The sequence below is a fragment of the Xiphophorus hellerii genome, chromosome 8 (assembly GCF_003331165.1).
Source record: "Xiphophorus hellerii strain 12219 chromosome 8, Xiphophorus_hellerii-4.1, whole genome shotgun sequence".
NCBI lineage: Eukaryota > Metazoa > Chordata > Actinopteri > Cyprinodontiformes > Poeciliidae > Xiphophorus > Xiphophorus hellerii.
In genome coordinates, this window is record NC_045679.1 from 581,116 (window position 1) to 602,088 (window position 20,973).

The 20,973-nt window shown below is 48.9% G+C and overlaps 1 protein-coding gene across 6 annotated transcripts; it reads left to right on the forward strand.

The window, feature by feature from the left end:
* The first annotated feature begins 76 nt into the window (after window positions 1-76).
* scai (suppressor of cancer cell invasion) lies at window positions 77-20,882 on the forward strand. Of its 6 annotated transcripts, none has more exons than XR_004340085.1 (18): window positions 3,956-4,073; window positions 4,242-4,431; window positions 6,648-6,743; window positions 8,459-8,545; window positions 9,288-9,386; window positions 9,462-9,558; window positions 9,637-9,735; window positions 9,813-9,965; window positions 10,249-10,350; window positions 13,056-13,157; window positions 13,727-13,805; window positions 15,050-15,152; window positions 15,220-15,301; window positions 15,381-15,453; window positions 15,535-15,708; window positions 15,819-15,919; window positions 16,447-17,401; window positions 17,916-20,882. XR_004340085.1 is itself a non-coding variant. In XM_032569206.1 (17 exons), the coding sequence occupies exons 2-17, from the start codon at window positions 3,967-3,969 to the stop codon at window positions 16,591-16,593; spliced, it is 1,698 nt and encodes a 565-aa protein (XP_032425097.1). In that variant the 5' UTR covers window positions 77-421; window positions 3,955-3,966; the 3' UTR covers window positions 16,594-20,882. The 6 variants fall into 6 exon arrangements, 4 of the variants coding, with proteins under 4 accessions (XP_032425097.1, XP_032425096.1, XP_032425093.1 ...); XR_004340086.1 differs by having other exon boundaries at window positions 16,447-16,766; XM_032569206.1 differs by lacking the exon at window positions 4,242-4,431 and adding an exon at window positions 77-421 and having other exon boundaries at window positions 3,955-4,073; window positions 15,053-15,152; window positions 16,447-20,882.
* The last annotated feature ends 91 nt before the right edge of the window (window positions 20,883-20,973 follow it).

Genomic DNA, 20,973 nt, shown 5'->3' on the forward strand with positions numbered 1-20,973 from the left:
GAATTACTAAGATTAATAACGCTTTCTGATGACATTCCAGTTTTGATGTTTTTATTGAAGCTGAGGTTTAAGATCGGCTGGTTCCCTCAGGTTCGGCGTCAATAAGAACCTTTGTGTGTTTGGCTCTTATTGTGGAGGGTTTGACCCGGAAGCAGCTAGCAGCGGAGCCGCAGAGCAGCGGCCGTCCTCCGGATTCCTCCCCCGCTCCCAGAGCCTCTCTCTCGGCGGTGACAGACAGCTCCTGTGGCTCCGCGCTGCCGGTGGCTCCAGGCGGTCCGGCCGGGATCTGCGACCCAGTGGGATGTTAGTGAGTCCGGGCTTCTCACACGGAGCTGCTCGGGGCTTTTCTGCACGGATCCGAGACAAGGAGCATCTCCGCGGTTCTTCACCACCATCCTCATCCTCATCTTCGGCTGCAGAGGTGAGAGGGAACCGGCCCGAGCGGCCGCTCGGTGTTGCTCGGCTCCAGATGTTCTGACTCCCAGGCCGGTTTAGATCCCAGCAAACCTCTGGATTCACCAACATTTCACCTCCGGAACGTTCCGCATCCTGACGGGAACAGTTTGAATTCATCTGATTCTCCATCAGCGGAGCAACTTCCACTTCACAAAATGAGGGAATTATTTAAAAAACATAAAAATCTTTAAAGCTCAGGGTGTGAGAATTGTCATAGTCTGCAAAAGGTGCCATGTGATGATGACCTTTAACCCTAAAGTAAATACACAATGCAAAAAAACAAAATGTTACTGTATTTGTCAAATTTTCACCTTCCTAAAATAATGATCTAAATCATTTTTAAGTAATTTTTTTTCTTTTGCCTTTATCATCTTTTGACAAAAAAAATAAATTCAGGAAGGAAACAAAAGTAAAAACGAGGTGAGAATTCAACCTGAGTAGAATAAAGTTTAAACTGTTGTAAAGAATCTGTAATCAGTTGGGACGTATCAATGCTGAGCCGATACTGATATCCCATATTAATACCGCTGTTATGGTTGATGATTATTACCGATAGTTTATATATTTACAGCTCCGTCTTCAGCCAAACATCCCATAATGCCGTGCAGCAGCATCACCTCATGTGACCAAACGCCACATAAACGTCATCTGTTGATACTGATTGATTAGTGATCGGACTGTAACCGTCAGATACTGACGTCATGGTGACGTATGGAGCCGCTCCAGTCCAGGCCGGTTTTTCCTCAGGAAGTTGAGTTTTCATTAAGGACACGTTCAGGTTGGTCCTCATGCAGAAAAGATTAAAATGCTCCTTTTCTGAGTTCTGTAATTAGATGAAAGGTTTTCTAAATATTATTCTGTATTTTAATGGATTTGTGTTTATTGTAGATGAATTTAGAAACAAACATATAAAGATGTTTGTTTCTTTATATCCAGTTTAATGAATTTGGAGTTTATTGACCTGCTGGATCTGTAGTGACTCTCATCTTAGATGGTTGTATCTGTGGGGATGGAGGAGCTCCTGTAGCTGTCTGTGTCGCAGTGCATCTTCAGAAGCCTCTGACTGTGGTTGATAAACTGGGCTGGAAGAGCAAGCTGCTCTAGAATCATTTATAGAACCAGACTGTGTAGATGCTGCAGATTGTTTTAGTTATAAAAATCAACACAATCTGCAGATTTTTCATGCAAGTCTTTTTATACGATATTATAAATATTTAAAAATGCAAATAACGACATAAATTAATTCCATTTTAAATCAACAAACAACAACAGGATTCCTTCAGTGAACGTTGGATCATTTATAGTAACAGATTCATCTGCAGCTGAAATCCAGATGATCTGATGATTATTTTAATAATCGATTGGATTAATAGTTTCAGCCCTAATATGCTACAAACTGTATCATTGCTATTTCAGCATATAATGTCATATGCTAGCATATCTAGTACTAGCTGTGCTAGCATTACCATAGCTGTTCTAGCAGTAGCATAGCTATGCTACATGGTTAGTATTCAGTATCATTTATGAGTCACTGTAAAATATGGAAACGGTTATTTATGATGTGAGGAACATTTTGTCCCAGGATGTTGGACAGGCAGGGTGTGAGGACTGGGAGGACTGGGAGGACTGGGGGAAAGGTCAGCTCAAGGTCAAGTCTCGTCCTCCCAGTGGCACCGGACTGGATGAGATTCATCCTGACATGTTGAGGGATCCAGACGCTGCTCTGCCTCTTCAGGGTCAGATGGAGAACTGGGACAGCACCAGTAGACTGGCAGCCTGGGGGGACTGGGAGAACCGGGGGTCCGGTAGTCCCGCTCCAGAGGCTGATGTTCTGCCTGATGGCGCCGCCCGTCTGGTCTGGTTGTCAGAAGCAAAGCTTGTGACCGACGCTGGGGGTTAATCCAATATTCAGATTCATCAAAGTTTCTGTTTTTAAATATGACATTTTTCCAGCAGTGGACTCCTTGGTTTCCATGGTTCCCAGCTTCTTTTCTTCATGGTTCCCCTGGTGGGACCAGAGCGTTCCACCGGGACCAGAGCATCCCACCGGGACCAGAGCGTTCCACCGGGACCAGAGCGTTCCCCTGGTGGGACCAGAGCGTTCCCCTGGTAGGACCAGAGCGTTCCACCGGGACCAGAGCGTCCCACCGGGACCAGAGCGTTCCACCGGGACCAGAGCGTTCCCCTGGTGGGACCAGAGCGTTCCCCTGGTAGGACCAGAGCGTTCCACCGGGACCAGAGCGTTCCACCGGGACCAGAGCGTTCCCCTGGTAGGACCAGAGCATTCCACCGGGACCAGAGCGTTCCCCTGGTGGGACCAGAGCGTTCCCCAGGTGGGACCAGAGCGTTCCCCAGGTGGGACCAGAGCGTTCCACTGGGACCAGAGAGTCCCACCGGGACCAGAGCGTTCCACCGGGACCAGAGAGTCCCACCGGGACCAGAGCGTTCCCCAGGTGGGACCAGAGCGTTCCACCGGGACCAGAGAGTCCCACCGGGACCAGAGCGTTCCAGTGGGACCAGAGCGTTCCACCGGGGCCAGAGCGTTCCAGTGGGACCAGAGCGTTCCAGTGGGACCAGAGCGTTCCAGTCCACTGTCGCCTCGTGCTTCATGAGGCGTCCAGCCGTCTGATGCTCTGTACTTCTGACAGGAACTAAAACAGGTCCAGATGGATCTATTAGTGACTGCTGGTTCTGGTTCTGGTTCCGGTTCCGGTTCCGGGTCTGCTTCAGCTGATGCGGTCTCTTTAGAGCGACATCAGAACCGTTTTAAAGTTCTGGTCCAGTCGGTCGCCTCGGCAGCAGGAGCTAATCATGGCCGCCGCCCGCCGGGCCTGATTGGAGGGAATCTGGGTCGGCCTAAAAACGGTCGCCACGTGATTTAACTAGGACACCTGGAGACCCGACGGCAGGTTAACATCTGACCTGCTTCTACTTATGACATCACAGATTCATGAGTTTATGAGAGTTATTATCTGGTTCATTTATTTTTAATATTTATTGTATTTTATCATCTTTTATTTTCTTTAACTCCTTATTTTTGTGTTGCTTGGACAAAGTTTTCATGTTGGGATCAATAAAATATTGAAAGTTTTTATTAAATCTGAAAAAATCTGAAAAAATAAAACTATTAAAATATTTAGAAAATGAATTCTGAAAGAATGAAGTAACAAAAACTAAAATATGAGATAATTAATAATAAAACAATATAAAGGCAATAAAATACACAAAAACTGAAATAAAGCAGATAATATCCATCAAAGCTCCTTTATTTAAGATGTTTGTTGATAACAAATGAATTAATATTCAGGATGAATAAAACTCTAGTTAATAATACATGAAAATATTGAACATAAGTTAAACAGCTGAGTTTTGGTGAATAAAGTCAGGATGTAAAACTTCATCTGAGCCGAATGAATCAGATCTTAACTCTTCATTTTGATCCATCTGAGTTTTCATTTCTTCCTGTTGATAATATTTCTGGTTCCTGTTGGTTCTCAGGTGTGAAACGTCATGACTGGAGCTGAGACTGAGGATGATATTCCTCTAGGAGAGCGGAAAACCGTCACCGACTTCTGCTACCTGCTGGATAAATCCAAGCAGCTGTTCAATGGGCTCAGGTACGTCCAGCATCCCGGCTCCTGATTGGCTCCTCCAGGAAGCCGCGACCCCTTCTGGGAAAACTTCCTGAAGTTTGTCGTGTCTTCAGCACGTCAGGGAGGTTTGGTTCAGTTATCCCAGGAAAAATGAAGCTTCTGATTCTGATGTGTGAATAAATTAACGGTTAGCCTGCAGGCTCTGCACCGAAATCACAGCGTGCGCCGCGCCGCGCCGAGCAGCGGGACGCGCCGTGCGGAGCGGCAGGACGCTTCCTGCTGCTCCAGGATCTGACAGCCGGTCAGCGGGGCGGAGCAGGAAGGAAAGGCCGACCCATTCACACAGAACCACACAGAACCACAGCGAGCTGCTTCACTTCAGGTTTCATCTTTAACTGACAATTAAAAGTGAAAAGATAATAATAAAGAAAGCAATAATTCAAGCAACATTCAGTTTTACACAGTTGGTTTGAAAGACGATGTTTTTTTTTTTCAAACTTTGTTTATTTGGTTTTTAACAGGAATTGCATAGCCATACATTTACAATGTGATACATATAAAACAAACCATACAATTTCCTTAAGTTATAAAAAACAAAAAAACACAACAAAACGACCTCCAATCAGTCTAGGCAATAAGAAAAAGTCATAAGAACAAGGAAACACACAAGAAAAAAAAACTGTTTTGAAATAAATAAAAATTAAGATGCATTCTGCCACACCTAAAGAAAGTACAGTTTGTCCCCAGGAAAGTAAATATGGAACCATAAGAAAAGGAAAATCCGAGAGAAAGGACACAGGATGAGCAGACAGATACAGACAAGAAGGACTAAACTGGGACAGAATGGAAATTAGCTTGACCAACCAATCGTAGCAATGGCTGCCAGAGTTCTGCTAATTTGTCAGAGGAACCCCGTAGTGACATCCTAATTTTTTCAAGTTTAAGAAAATAAACAATATTCCTCAACCAGAGTATAAAAGAAGGAGGTTGTGGTGATTTCCATTTAAGAAGAATTATCCTCCTTGCAATAATGGTCATAAAGGACAAAGAATTTTCTTGGGAAGAGGACAAAGGAGACGGCCCCGAAAACACCCCAAACAAAACACTCTGGGGGTTCGGATCAATTTTTCTGCCAACCACGTCTGATATAACAACAAATATCTCTGTCCAAAAACTCTTCAGCTGGGGGCACAACCAAAACATGTGTATAAGGTTTGCATGAAAGACGATGTTTTAGTTAAACTCATTTTAATAAAACAGGAAACAATAATGTGATCGAATAAAGAATCGTTGTTTCATATGAAGGTTTCTTTAGCCACAGAATAATTCAGCAGGATTATAAATGTTTCCATCACAGAGAGTCAGGATGAAATACTGAAAACAAGAAATACATGAAAATTAATTCTACAGAAGATCAAATCTGAGCTATAAACCAGATTCATAATTAGTTTTATCCACCTGGGAAGTAAAAGCTCAAAAATCTGTTAACATTTTTATTGCTGAAGGTGAACTGTTGCGCTAATGAGGATTAGCAGGCTAGAGGTCAAAGGTCAGGAGACTGAAAAGCCTCTAGAAACAAGATGGCGGCAGGACTGAGGTTAGCAAAGCTGCGTCTGGACAAAGTCCTCTGGACACCAACGTGTCCAACATGGAGACGCTGGAGTCCCTCTGGGGTTTGGGCCAAACTGGGTCACCAACAGAACCACCAACCCACAACAGGGGAAACAATGGCCTAGTTAAAGTCCAGACCTCAGCCTGCAGGGAGCTGAGCAGAAACGTCAATGAGCCGCAGTGGAAAGTGGAGTAGGATTCCTCCAGAGTGGAGAGAGACGCTGCGACGCTCCGATCTGAATCCCGGCAGCAGCAGCAGGACGTCTCCGATTTCCTTCAGGCTCAGAGGGAACAAAGATCCAAAAGAACCGCCTGAGAACGCTGCAGCGTTCCCTACGGCGTTGTTCCCTACCAGAGTTCCCTACAGCAGTGATCCCCAACCATTTTATCACCGCCGGTCAAGGCTTGGCAATTTTACTGCGGCCCGGGGGGACGGGTGGGGAGGAGGTCACATGACACAATTTAAAATTTTTGCCCCAATTTTCCCCTAATGACAATCTTAGAACGTTCCGAGTTCTAAGATTGTCGCTTGTGATAATCGTGTGATTATCCTGCCTGTGTTACGTAGAACATCGGACCGCTCCCATCTAAAGTCAGACATTCAACATGTTTGATTATCCAGCCTGTTGGGTTTTTACTGACTGGGAGCGAAAAGCAGCCTCTTGAATGTGACAGGTAGCCAATCAGAAAGCGCGGTGACGTAAGAACGGAGGGGAATCCCAAACAGTTGACATGACAACTGAGAGTCCAGTGGACATCAGAGGTGATATGTGGAAATGTTTATTACTATATGTAAAGGTCATTTTTATATATGTTTACTATATAACATATATCAAAATGTCCCTACAATGTTCCCCAGCGTTGTTCCCTCCAGTGTTGTTCCCTCCAGCGTTGTTCCCCCAGCGTTGTTCCCCCGCCGTTCCCTACCCGCTGCCTCATGTGGTTCCACTCAGACCTTGTCGCTCCTCCTCTTCCTCCCGGCTGCAGAGACCTTCCTCAGTACGGACACAAGCAGTGGCAGTCGTACTTTGGCCGGACCTTCGACGTTTACACCAAGCTGTGGAAGTTCCAGCAGCAGCACCGGTGAGTCCCGTCTCCCCCGCTGTGGCTCGGCTGACCGTGCGGCAGGATCCGGCTGGATGTGGCCGCATCCGGCTGCATCTGGATGTAGCTGGATGTGGCTGGATGCGGCCGGATGCGGCAGGATGCGGCTGGATGTGGCCGCATCCGGCCGCATCTGGATGTGGCTGGATGTGGCTGGATGCGGCCGGATGTGGCCGGATGTGGCCGGATGTGGCTGGATGTGGCCGGATGTGGCTGGATGTGGCTGGATGTGGCAGGATGTAGCTGGATGCGGCCGGATGTGGCCGGATGTGGCCGGATGTGGCTGGATGTGGCCGGATGTGGCTGGATGCGGCCGGATGTGGCAGGATGCGGCCAGATGCGGCCGGATGTGGCTGGATGTGGCAGGATGTAGCTGGATGCGGCCGGATGTGGCAGGATGTGGCTGGATGCGGCCGGATGTGGCTGGATGCGGCCGGATGTGGCTGGATGTGGCCACATCCGGCCGCATCCGGCCGCATCTGGATGTGGCTGGATGCGGCCGGATGTGGCTGGATGCGGCTGGATGTGGCCGGATGCGGCCGGATGTGGCTGGATGTGGCTGGATGCGGCCGCATCTGGATGTAGCTGGATGTGGCCGGATGTGGCTGGATGCGGCCGGATGTGGCAGGATGCGGCTGGATGTGGCCGGATGCGGCCGGATGTGGCTGGATGTGGCCACATCCGGCCGCATCCGGCCGCATCTGGATGTGGCTGGATGCGGCCGGATGTGGCTGGATGCGGCTGGATGTGGCCGGATGCGGCCGGATGTGGCTGGATGTGGCTGGATGCGGCCGGATGTGGCAGGATGTGGCCGGATGCGGCTGGATGCGGCCGGATGTGGCAGGATGCGGCTGGATGTGGCCGGATGCGGCCGGATGTGGCTGGATGTAGCTGGATGTGGCCGGATGCGGCTGGATGTGGCTGGATGCGGCTGGATGTGGCTGGATGTGGCTGGATGTGGCCGGATGCGGCCGGATGTGGCTGGATGTGGCTGGATGTGGCCACATCCGGCCGCATCCCGCCGCATCTGGATGTGGCCGGATGCGGCCGGATGTGGCTGGATGTGGCCACATCCGGCCGCATCCGGCCGCATCTGGATGTGGCTGGATGTGGCTGGATGTGGCTGGATGTGGCTGGATGTGGCTGGATGTGGCTGGATGCGGCCGGATGTGGCAGGATGTGGCCGGATGCGGCTGGATGCGGCCGGATGTGGCCGGATGCGGCCGCATCTGGATGTAGCTGGATGTGGCCGGATGTGGCTGGATGCGGCCGGATGTGGCAGGATATGGCTGGATGTGGCTGGATGCGGCCGGATGTGGCCAGATGCGGCCGGATGTGGCCGGATGCGGCTGGATGTGGCTGGATGCGGCCGGATGTGGCCGGATGTGGCAGGATGTGGCTGGATGCGGCCGGATGTGGCAGGATGTGGCTGGATGTGGCAGGATGTGGCTGGATGCGGCCGGATGTGGCAGGATGTGGCCGGATGCGGCTGGATGCGGCTGGATGTGGCCGGATGCGGCCGGATGTGGCTGGATGTGGCCACATCCGGCCGCATCCGGCCGCATCTGGATGTGGCTGGATGCGGCCGGATGTGGCTGGATGCGGCTGGATGCGGCCGGATGTGGCCGGATGCGGCCGGATGCGGCCGGATGCGGCCTCCCCCTCAGATTACGGGTTTGTTTTCGTGTCGACAGGCAGGTTCTGGATACCAGGTACGGCCTGAAGAGATGGCAGATCGGAGAGGTGGCCTCCAAGATCGGACAGCTCTACTACCACTACTAGTGAGTCTGGAGACCTTTTGGTCCAAAACACCACGACCCAATCCTTTACTTCCAGTAGCTTCAGTATAACCATTAGAAGTAAACTGGACCCAGTGTTGTGTTCATAAACCAAAGTCTTACAGCAGAATTTATTTTCTAAAGATGCAGATTAACTGGTGCAAAAGTTTAGAGTCACATTTTGTCAGAAAATTTATTTTAACAAACACGACCATGAAAACCAGCAGAGCACCGCTAGCTACAAAGCTAGCTACGCTAACTGTAAAGCAGTACTCCAGTGGGGCCCAAAGTGGGTCCTGGAGGCCCGGCATCCTGCATGTTCTAGTCTCTCTGGTTTAACTCACCTGGATCCAATGATGGATCATTAGAGGCTTAAGAAGAACTTTGACCTGCTGAGAAGGTTGTTGGTACCAGGGAGAGAATAAAACATGCAGGATGCCGGGCCTCCAGGACCCACTTTGGGCCCCCTGCAGAACTCCAACGCTGCATTTAGTGGAAGCTAATGCTAAAGCACTAACTTCAGTTCACACAGCTGCCCTGGAAAAACTCCAACCCTCACAAAGCAAATTTAATTTCTACATCATTTCATGTTCCAGTAAATCAGCAGGTTAAATTAAACTAGGGGAAGCTAAGTCCGCTAAATGAAAAGCTAAATGATTAGCAAGGCGCTAAATGAAGAATTAGCCTAGCTGTTAGCTGTTAGCGGATCAGATGTAGATGGAACGTGTTGATGTTTCTCCTGCAGCCTCCGGACCTCAGAGACCAGCTACCTGAACGAAGCCTTCTCCTTCTACTCGGCCATCCGCCAGCGCTCCTACTACTACCAGGTCAACAAGGAGGACAGGTCAGGCCCGGCCCGGTCCGGTCCGGTCCGCGGCGCCGTCTGCTGTAGCTCTGATGGATGGACTGTCTTTAACAGGCCTGAACTGGTGGTGAAGAAGCTCCGCTACTACGCTCGCTACATCGTCGTGTGTTTACTGCTCAACAAGATGGACCTGGTCAAAGTTCTGGTGAAGGTCCGGATGCTGATGGTGTCAGAGCACGACCCGGTCTGTGGTTCCGGTCTGGGGTTTTCTAATTTGATCCGTCTGCAGGAGTTATCGGAGGAGATCGAAGACTACACCCAGCGCTTCAACACGGAGGACCAGCTGGAGTGGAACCTGGTTCTGCAGGAAGTGGCGGCTTTCATCGAGGTAACCTCTGACCCCGGGTGACCTCTGACCGTCGCAGGCTCGGTCGGGTTCACCCTGTGTTCTGTTTGTGTGAACAGGCCGACCCGGCCGTGGTTCTGAACGACAACAACTCGGTGTTGGTGACCAGCAACCGGCTGCAGGACGGCAGCGTTCCCCCGCTGGAGCAGGGCATGGTGGTCGGCCAGCTGGTCCTCGCCGACGCCCTGATCGTCGGCAACTGCAACAACCAGGTTCTGACCCGCTGGGCCCAGAACCTCACTGGGACTCGGTACCTTTGGCAGCTTTCTGCTGGTTACCTGCTGGGGTCTGAGTCGTTTCACACGACGACTGGAACAAAACTGGAAACAAGTTTGTTTTTATCAGAAAACAAACAGTTTCCTCCACAAGTTGAACAGAAAGATTCTTCAGAACCGACCCGAATCCGTTTAAACCTCCACAGCAGGAATGACGGAGCAGAGAGTTTCATCCTAACTCAGTCTGACCTGCTGTCCTTAATGCTGCTGCTTCCTGCAGGTCAAGTTCAGTGAGTTGACCGTCGACATGTTCCGGATGCTCCAGGCTCTAGAGAGGGAACCCGTCAACCTGGCAACGCAGACGTCCAAACAGGCAACGCTGGTGGGTTTCTGGCTGAACGCGTTTACAGACAAACAGGTCCAATAAAGAAACAAAAGGTTCATTTATTCCAACTCAAACGGTGAGAACGGATGACCTTTGACCTTTACAGGTGAGGCAGTGAAAGCTTCATCCACTTCCTGGTTTTAGCTGGTGAAGAGCTGCAGACGCCTGATTGGTTCTTCTTTCACATTGAAATATTGATGAATCTGATTACAAACTGAAATGTTTCCATGGCAACATGAAGGATTTCCTGAACTCGTTGCTCTTCGTGACATCAGCTGGTTAATGAGTAATAACTAGATTAGTGAGAACGGAGCCCTGAGGAACTCCACATGGAGCTTCCTGCTTCCTTTCTTCTCTGGAGATCAATTAACAGAATATTTCGGATCAATAATCCTGGTTCAATATTTACCAGGATTATTGCCATCAGTAGATTTTCTGATATTGTGAAGATCAATAATTCAAATCCAGATAAAAACCAGATCAGTTCACAGAAAGAGTTCAGAGGTGATCAGTTCTGAATCGAAGTTCCTCCTCATGTGGGACGGTTCTGGTGTTAAACCAGTATGATGATGGTGATGATGGTGGTGATGATGATGGTGGTGATGATGGTGATGATGATGGTGATGATGGTGATGATGATGGTGATGATGGTGGTGATGATTAGATAGCATTTATTGTCACTGAACAGAATTCAACGAAATTTCCATTGCAGCTCCCGTGCAAAAAGTCAAATATATACAATAAATAAAATAAACAAACGCACAATAATAATAATAACAATATATACAACTAAATTAACTAAAGGCACTCAACCATCCAAAGAAGTAGCAGCAGGTCCAATTATGGCAAAGTACAGATGATGTGACAGTGCAAAGTGCAGAACAATATGGCTGTGTGGGGGTGGGGGATATGTATGTATGACTGCGAGGTTATGATATGTGTGGGAGGGGGGACGGCAGGGAGTAATGGCTCTGACGGCTGTGGGGAAGAAACTGTTTCTCAGTCTGTTTGTTGTAGTCCGTATATTCCTGTACCGCTTGCCTGATGGCAGCGGCACAAACAGTCTGTGGCCCGGGTGGCTGGAATCCATGGCTATGGATCCAGCTCTCTTCTTGACCCGGTCTGTGTAAATGGAGTCCAGGTCTGGGAGGGGGCATCCCACAATGCCTTGTGCTGTTCTCACCACCCGTGTCAGTTGTTTCCTCTCCAGTGCTGTGCAGCTACCATACCACACAGTCATGTTGAGGCAGAGGATGCTCTCGATCATCGCCCTGTAAAAGTTCACGAGCAGCAGTGAGGAAAGTCCAGCCCGTCTCAGTTTCCTGAGGAAGAAGAGCCTTTGTTGTGCTTTCTTCACCAGGTGGGAGGTGTTTGTGTTCCAGGAGAGGTCAGACGTGATGTGGAGGCCCAGGAACTTGATGTTGTCCACACGTTCCACCACTTCTCCATCTATGAGAAGGGGAGTGTGATCCGTCCTCCTGGACCTTCTGTAATCCACAATGACCTCCTTGGTCTTCCCTGTGTTCAGCACCAAGTTGTTGGCTGAACACCACTGAGTGAGCTGCAGAATCTCCTCTCTGTAGTGGGTCTCGTTGTTGTCTGAAATGAGACCCACTACTGTTGTGTCGTCCGCGAACTTCACGACTGTGTTGGTGGGGTGGATGGCCACGCAGTCGTTTGTAAACAGGGTGAAGAGAGCTGGGCTGAGCACACAGCCCTGCGGCGTGCCTGTGTTGAGGACCAGTGGGGACGATGTTGAGCCACTTATTCTCACCACTGAGGCCTGTTGGTGAGGAAGTCTCTGATCCAGTGGCACAGTGAAGCGGGCAGCCCCACCTCGAGTAGCTTCAGCACCAGCTTGTCTGGGATGACGGTATTAAATGCTGAGCTGAAGTCTACAAATAGCATCCTGACGTAGGTGTTGGGATGCTGCAGATGGGTCAGGGCTGTGTGCAGAGTGATGGAGACAGCATCCTCTGTTGACCGGTTCGCTCTGTAGGCGAACTGAAGGCTGTCCAGGTTTGCGGGGATGAAGTCTCTGATGTACCTCAGAAGAATCCTCTCAAAGCACTTCATGATCACCGGGGTCAGAGCGACGGGCCGGTAATCGTTCAGGCTGGTGATGGACCTCTTCTTCGGTACAGGGATGATGGGGGAAGACTTGAGGCACTCAGGAACCATGGCGAGCTGCAGGGACAGATTGAAAATGTCCAGAAACACTCCTGCCAGCTGGTCGGCGCAGGTTTTCAGCGTCTGGCCTGACACCTTGTCCGGTCCTGGAGCTTTGTGGGTGTTGATCCTCCTCAGGGTGGACGTCACCTGATGCTTCTGTAGGACGAGGTGCTGGTGCTGCTCTTCCAGTTGGGGTAGATGTGCGGCTTCTCTGCTGCCCGCCGTGTCAAAGCGGGCAAAGAAACTGTTTAAGGTGTCAGGCAGGGTGGGGTCGCGGCTGGTCAGCTGAGTGCTGTGTTTGTAGTCCGTCATGGTTCTGATGCCTCATGATGACGATGATGGTGATGATGATGATGATGATGATGGTGATGACGATGATGATGATGATGGTGATGACGATGATGATGATGATGGTGATGACGATGATGATGATGATGGTGATGACGATGATGGTAATGATGATGATGGTGGTGATGGTGGTGGTGATGATGATGATGATGGTGGTGATGATGATGATGTTCTTCCTCCAGGAGCCGAATGAGAAACCAGCCAAGAGAGAAAACCCCCATAAATACCTGCTGTACAAACCGACCTTCAGCCAGCTCTACACATTCCTGTCGGCTTCCTTCAAGGTCAGCCTGATGGGATTCCTGATGGGATTCCTGACGGGATTCCTGATGGGATTCCTGACGGGATTCCTGATGGGATTCCTGACGGGATTCCTGACGGGATTCCTGACGGGATTCCTGATGGGATTCCTGACGGGATTCCTGACGGGATTCCTGATGGGATTCCTGACGGGATTCCTGACGGGATTCCTGACGGGATTCCTGATGGGATTCCTGATGGGATTCCTGACGGGATTCCTGATGGGATTCCTGATGGGATTCCTGACGGGATTCCTGACGGGATTCCTGATGGGATTCCTGACAGGATTCCTGACGGGATTCCTGATGGGATTCCTGACGGGATTCCTGACGGGATTCCTGATGGGATTCCTGACGGGATTCCTGATGGGATTCCTGATGGGATTCCTGACGGGATTCCTGATGGGATTCCTGTCAGGAACGACTCACAGCTTCTTTTCTTCAGTTTGTGTTAAATGATTGTAAAACCTTCTGAATAATTTCAGGTCAGGTTTCCTCCCTCTTCTCTGTGCTTCAGATTATCTTCAGTATTTGGATTTTTGTGATTTTTCCAGGAACTTCCTGCCAACAGCGTCCTGCTGGTCTATCTATCAGCTACTGGAGTTTTCCCAGCGACACATTTAGACTACGAAGGTAAAACCTGGAGCAGATTGTTTCCTCCTCACTCCTTCCTCAACCTGAACAGTTAAACCATGAAATATAATTTATTCACTGAACTACAATGGATACAGAAACGATCCACAGGTTAAACTTACCATAATCTGATAAATAATCCTGGATTATTCAGCTGGAAACAAACAAATCTTCTGTTTGGAAGCAGAACAGTGAGTACAGAACAGGCAGGGAGGGAAGACGTGTCCTCGTAAACCTGGACGTCTCTGAGGACGCCAGGAGGTCAGCAGGTCAGGAGGTCAACAGGTCAGGAGGTCAACAGGTCAGCAGGTCAGGAAGTGAGTCTGAAGACGAATCAGACGGATTCATTCTGGAACCTGGATCAGGATGTTTTCTAACAGATTAGTTTTTCTTTCAGGTGAATTTTACAGGTTAAATTACAGAGGAAGTGTTGGGATGTGACTTTTCATAATAAAACCTTATATATATTGATTATGTATGGAGCTAAATCATGGCCTTAAATGTGCAAAACAGTCGTTGTTGAACTAAAACATAATATTTAAACTTGAGCCAACAATTAATTACAGTTAACATTCAGACTTCTAAATTAATCTGCAGTGAACAGATTCATTAAAACAGATTAAGATTTAGAAACCATTTAATTTGAACTCCATAAATAATATTTTTGATCTTCTTCTGGGTCAGAACCATTTTGAATGTGTCTTGGTTCAAATTACAAGTTTTGAGGTAAAATGAACCTGGACTGATTGTTAGGGAGGCTCATGTCATGTTTTAGTTATGGTGGGACTTTAATGCGTTAAATTAAATGAATTAATGACATGGGTTTTAATGCGTTAAAATTTTAATGTAAATAATTCAATAAATCTGCTACAACCTTTGTATCGTGTTTCTGGTTCGCCCAGAAATGTGACGCAGAAGCGACATCCGCTAACATCGACGGAGGACGAAGTCTCACTGCCATAAACTTCAAATAGTTCAAAACTCATTTTCAGTTTCACTTTTTTTTTTTAGCAAACTGTTTGGCCCCAATTTAGCTCCATATTAGGTGTGTACACCTTTAAGACCTGCTGTAACCATGGTGACGGACACAGATTCTGCTTGTCCGTTTCTCCAGCTGATCATCAGGATGAATTCTGGTGGAATGAACTAAAAGTCCAGATTAAACCTGGATTTAATCTGGAGTGGTTCTGGTAATCCGGTCCGATCCAGATTAAATCTGGTTCTGTTGGGTCCGTTTACCCCAGCAGGTCCGTATGACTTCGGCGGCGTTCTGACCAACACCAACAGGGACGTGGTGAACGGGGAGACGGTCCAGAAGAGGAACCAAGCCCAGAAAGAGATGCACTGGTGAGTCGGATGGAGACTGGACCGGTTACTGGTCAGAACCAGGTTCTGATGCTTGTTTCTGCCGCAGCCTTCATCCTGGAGATCTGTTTCCTTTCACCCGGAAGCCGCTCTTCATCATCGTGGATTCCTCAAACAGCACCGCCTATAAGGTGGGTGGACCTGCCGGTTCTGGCCGGGTTCTGGTTCTTTCTGGGCCCGTTTTAATCCTCCTGTGTCCGATCCGATCAGAACTTCTCCAACCTGTTCGGCCAGCCGCTGGTGTGTCTGCTGTCCCCGACCGTTTACCCAAAGAGCGTCCAGGGTGAGTTTCTGCTTCTGTCTGCTGCCGGGTTCTGCAGGCTCGGTGTTCACGGTTCTCCCTGTGGTTCTGGTTCCGGTCCAGATCAGTCTCAGCGCGGCAGCCTCTTCACGCTCTTCCTGTACTCTCCTCTGCTGGGCTTCTCCTCCGTCTGCGGCCTGAGCAGCCTGCGGCGCGGCCTGTGGGAGAACGCGCAGGACTTCCTGAGGAAGGTGTTCCGGGACATCGGCCAGATGCTGACCCGATCCCGGAGCATCGGTAGGTCCGAGTGGGTCTAGCGGGTCCAATCGGGTCCGACCCGGTCCTACTGGTCCGAGCGGCTGAGCCTGGCGCTGCCGGACGTGAACTCACGCTCCTCGTCTCTGCAGATCAGGCCTTCCTGCAGTTCTTCGGTGACGAGTTCCTGCGGCTGCTCCTGATCCGGTTCGTGTTCTGCTCGGCGACGCTGAGGCTACATAAGCTGTTCCGGGTGAGTGGCTGCTTCTCTACGGAGACAGAAATGTGCAGGAAAATCAAATCGCAATTCCTTGATAGTTCTGAATGGATTTGAAATACTCAGATTGATTTTTAATGTTTTTGCTGCTGCAGACACGTAGCAGCGACTCGGTGATGATGACTAGCATTGACTTTAGCTGCCAGGTTGTCAACATCATGAGCTAAATGTGATTTATTAAAGGTAAAGGAACGCAGAGCTACTAATAGTCAACATTAAGAAACTAGATAAGGAGGTCAGGAAAAGTTTTAATTAAAAACAAATAAGGAGGGAGAGGGAAGTAGGTTAGCTATGCTAGCTTGACTTTGACAACCTGACCATGTAGACGTGCTGCAGAATTCAGTGTTTAAAATAAAAGGCGACCTAAACACCAACTCTGCAGTAGAGCAGCAGTTTAAATGAGCCAATCTGCTAATTTAAACAGTTTATTAATAAAAGTAAATTAAACATGAAGCCAGTTCCGGTCGGGACCGGTCGGACTCACCGCCGCCCTCTGTTGGCAGGAATCCCGGAGCTTCCCGGAGTCGTACCCGGAGCTGCCGAAGCAGGACACGGTGGAGAGCGTTCTGCTGCAGAAGCAGGTTCTGGAGCTGGCCGCCATGCTGGACGTTCAGAGCTTATTCTGGGACGATTCGCTGGAGAGCTACTAGCGCCTCCGCACTGGACTCAACCAGAACCAGAACCAGAACCCGCTCTGTTCTTTCCTTTGTAGTATGAAGGTAATCTTTTGTTCGTCCCGTCCGTCATTTCCTCTGGAAGCAGGAGCGACGCTCCCGTCTGTCACCAGGAAGAGTCGTCTCAACGTGACCCAAGTCGTCTCAATGTGACCTGAGTCGTCTCCAGATGACCCCGAGTCGTCTCAACGCGACCCGAGTTGTCTCCGGACGACCCCGAGTCGTCTCAATGTGACCCAAGTCGTCATAACGTGACCTGAGTCGTCTCAATGTGACCCAAGTCGTCATAACGTGACCTGAGTCGTCTCCAGATGACCCCGAGTCGTCTCTACGCGACCCGAGTTGTCTCCGGACGACCCCGAGTCGTCTCAACGTGACCCAAGTCGTCTCAATGTGACCCGAGTCGTCATAACGTGACCTGAGTCGTCTCCAGATGACCCCGAGTCGTCTCAACGCGACCCGAGTTGTCTCCGGACGACCCCGAGTCGTCATAACGTGACCTGAGTCGTCTCCAGACGACCCCGAGTCGTCTCAACGCGACCCGAGTCGTCTCCAGACGACCCCGAGTCGTCTCAACGCGACCCAAGTCGTCTCCAGACGACCCCGAGTCGTCTCAACGCGACCCCGAGTCGTCATAACGCGACCCGTGTCGTCTCCAGATGACCCCGAGTCGTCTTAATGCGACCCCGAGTGGTCTCCGGACGACCCCGAGTCGTCATAACGCGACCCCGAGTCGTTTCCGGACGACCCCGAGTCGTCTCAACGTGACCCAAGTCGTCTCAATGTGACCCGAGTCGTCATAACGTGACCTGAGTCGTCTCCAGATGACCCCGAGTCGTCTCAACGCGACCCGAGTTGTCTCCGGACGACCCCGAGTCGTCTCATCGCGACCCGAGTCGTCATAACGTGACCTGAGTCGTCTCCAGATGACCCCGAGTCGTCTCAACGCGACCCGAGTTGTCTCTGGACGACCCCGAGTCGTCATAACACGACCCCGAGTCGTTTCCGGATGACCCCGTGTCGTCATATCGCGACCCGAGTCGTCTCCGGACGACCCCAAGTCATCATAACACGACCCGAGTCGTCTCCGGACGACCCCAAGTCATCATAACGCGACCCGAGTCGTCTCCAGATGACCCCGAGTCGTCTTAACGCGACCCCGAGTGGTCTCCGGACGACCCCGAGTCGTCATAACGCGACCCCGAGTCGTTTCCGGACGACCCCGTGTCGTCATAACGCGACCTGAGTCGTCTCCGGACGACCCCAAGTCATCATAACGCGACCCGAGTCGTCTCGAGACGACCCCGAGTCATCATAACGCGACCCCGAGTCGTCATAATGCGACCCGAGTCGTCTCCGGACGACCCCGAGTCGTCATAATGCGACCCTGAGTTGTCATAACGTGACCCCGAGTCGTCATAACGCGACCCGAGTCGTCTCCGGACGACCCCGAGTCGTCTCCACTGAGCCAGATCAACACAAACATTCACAATGGGTTGTTTTATATTTATTTATTGTTGCCGTCGGTTTCGCAGTGACACCTGGAGGTTTGTTTATCAGCTGACGGGCTGAGATGCATTCAGGTTCGCTCCATTTATTCCAGGTTCTTAACCAGATCATCTGGTTCCTCTGTGAGTCTTAGAGTTTCTCTTATTGCTGTGAGTAAATCCATGTCATTAGTTCTTCTCTGCAGAGATAAAAGCACAAAACCTTCACAGCGCCCTCTAGTGGGACGCAGCGCTCTGGCTACAGGAGGTGAAACATTCAGAGTTTTAATTTAAGGGTCCTGAAACTCAGACAGATTCTTCACACACTGATGGATTTCAAGAATTTATTTCCCTCCGTGTTACTGGTGCACACTTTTTCCCTCCACTCAACTTTCCATTTATATGTAATTAGGGCCTCCTGGTGGAAGGCGTCAGTAACTGCCTGCTGGTCCAAACCAGAACATTCCAGTAAAAAGCCTTCTGATTGGCCGGATTTAATGATCGGCTTTCATTCGGTCGTAATCAGACGAAAATGAAAAAGCAAAAGAAATGCTTGAAATTAGTCACATTGTGTGTAATGAATTTAATATTTAATAATATATGGAACTGAAGACGAGCCGTTTTATAAAGCTACAGACAAACATTATCAGGAATAATTTGGGCTATTTCTAAGTTTTTAAAGTCAGATTTTCAGCATGTTGTCACTTCACTGACAATCTCCCAGTTTCAAACCGTTTAGTTACTTTAAATCTGTGACTGAATGACAACATGGTGAAAACATGATTCTGAAAAATGAATCCTATTTTTTCCTTTTCCTACAAACTAAATAACTCAGATTATTCCTGTTGCTTTTTGTTTGTGTCTCTATAAACGTTACTTTAGTTTTTCCTCGGAGCATCTTCAGGCTGAATTATGGATCTGTCACCATGGTGCCCCGGCGCCGCCCTCAGACCCGGATGTGACGGGTTCTGTGGTCAGACGGGTCATCTGCTCTGAACCTGGACCAGAACCGGATCAAAGGTCTGCTCTGGTTCTGGTTCTGGACGATTCCCAGTAGTTTGTTTTTGGATCACAGCTGATGAAAAACCAGAGTTTTATTTTTCGTCTTTCCAGTATTTATTGATATCGTCGGGGTGTGTGTGCGTGTGTGTGTGTGTGTGTGTGTGTGTGTGTTCAGTCTATGATGTTTAATATGAAGTTGGGAATCAATCGGATCATCTCGGTGACCCATAATCATTTTCCTAAATCTACATTCCGACTTTCCCAGCAGAATCGTCTTATGAATTTTTCCCTTCTACGTTCAGAAGTTGTTGGCTTGCACTTTATGAGTTTTAGTGTTACTGTTATTTAGTTTGTTGTGTTTTCAATTTCCATGTTTCTGTGGACGTTCTGCCGAGCATGCTGGCTGGTTCTGACCCGACTGTCTGGTGTTCTACATGATTCTAGTAGGAGGAGAGAAATGCGGCTTTAATCTGTAAGATAGCAAAAAACAAAGAAAAAGAGTTTTGAGCCACAACATTATGACCACTGTCGTCTAGAACTGAAACTGGTTTCTATGGCAACAGTTCACGAACGAGTCGTTTCAGATCCAATCAGTTCAGTTTCTTATTTAACGGTTAAAAACCCAGCGGAGCGTCGAGCTTCTGATCTAAAAGTTTAGATCTGAACCAGGAATCATGAGCAGAATAATTCATGTCTTTAATTCCTGGTCATAATGTTTTGACTCGTCTGCTCTTCATTGCAGCTATAAAACAAAATCTTTTCAGCTTCTGTTCAAACTTTTTACTGTTGTGATGTTTTCTGTGCTTCGGGTTTTAAAATGTTCTTTACTTTGAGCTTCGAACAAAAGAAAAGTAAAAAGTGTGAGGATGAAATCCTGGAGCTCACCCAGCAGCAGATGAAGCACTGGACTCATCTTAACTTTTGTAAATTCAATGTCAGAGACATTAAATAAGGACCACTTTTCTGTTGCTACATATCATTTTTATAAACAGCATGACTGTAGAGGTAAATAATGTTTCATGTCAGGATTTTAAACCAGATCATCTTCATAAACCTCTGAAAATGAACGAGGAGGAAACGGCGAAGAAACTGTGAAATGTTTGTTTTTGAAGCAGCTGATCTGCAGAAACATGCAGATTATAGAAATAATTATGCAGCTGGAGATGCACCAATCAGAGAGCAGGAAATCTGGATCATTCAGCCAATCAGAGAGCAGGAAATCTGGATCAATAATGCATTTAATTCCTCAGTTTTATCTTAGATTTCTGTTTTCAGTCTCAAAATGTAAATTTAAGTTTGAGCTGAGAGAAAATCCTGGTTGGTGCGTCTCTCACCTGACGCAGCTCTTCACTTCCACCCTGAACCTCATGGGATCATGTCTAGCTGGTTTCCTTGCAGCTCAGAATGGTCATCCTGTCGGTTTTGCTGTAAGTCGTCTGCAGAGCTCCGACCTGCTGACCTGTTGACCTGCTGACCTGGAGCACACAGAGCCGCCTGGCGCCGCAGGAAGCTGCCACCCAATCCAAACGCTCGGTTTTACTTTTCTACACTCTGAAGATCCACATCATCCTGACCTGCTTGTTGTTTCCTTTGTGATTTGAGTCGTTTGGTTTGACAAAAGAACAGATGATGATCTGTCAGCATGTTTGTTTAGAATAGGAAGTGCCAAAGACTGCCGTGTCACATCCTGGCCACCATGGAGACCTTCATGTACCGACGGTTCGTTTTCTGTCGCCAGAAAGAATCAATAAAGAAAACAAGATCTGGCTTCATAAACCGCCTGGTTTGTCTTTTTACTAATAAATGATTCAGATGGACTGGAGCTGCTGCCACACAGGGACACAGAAACCTTTACTGAAAAACACAG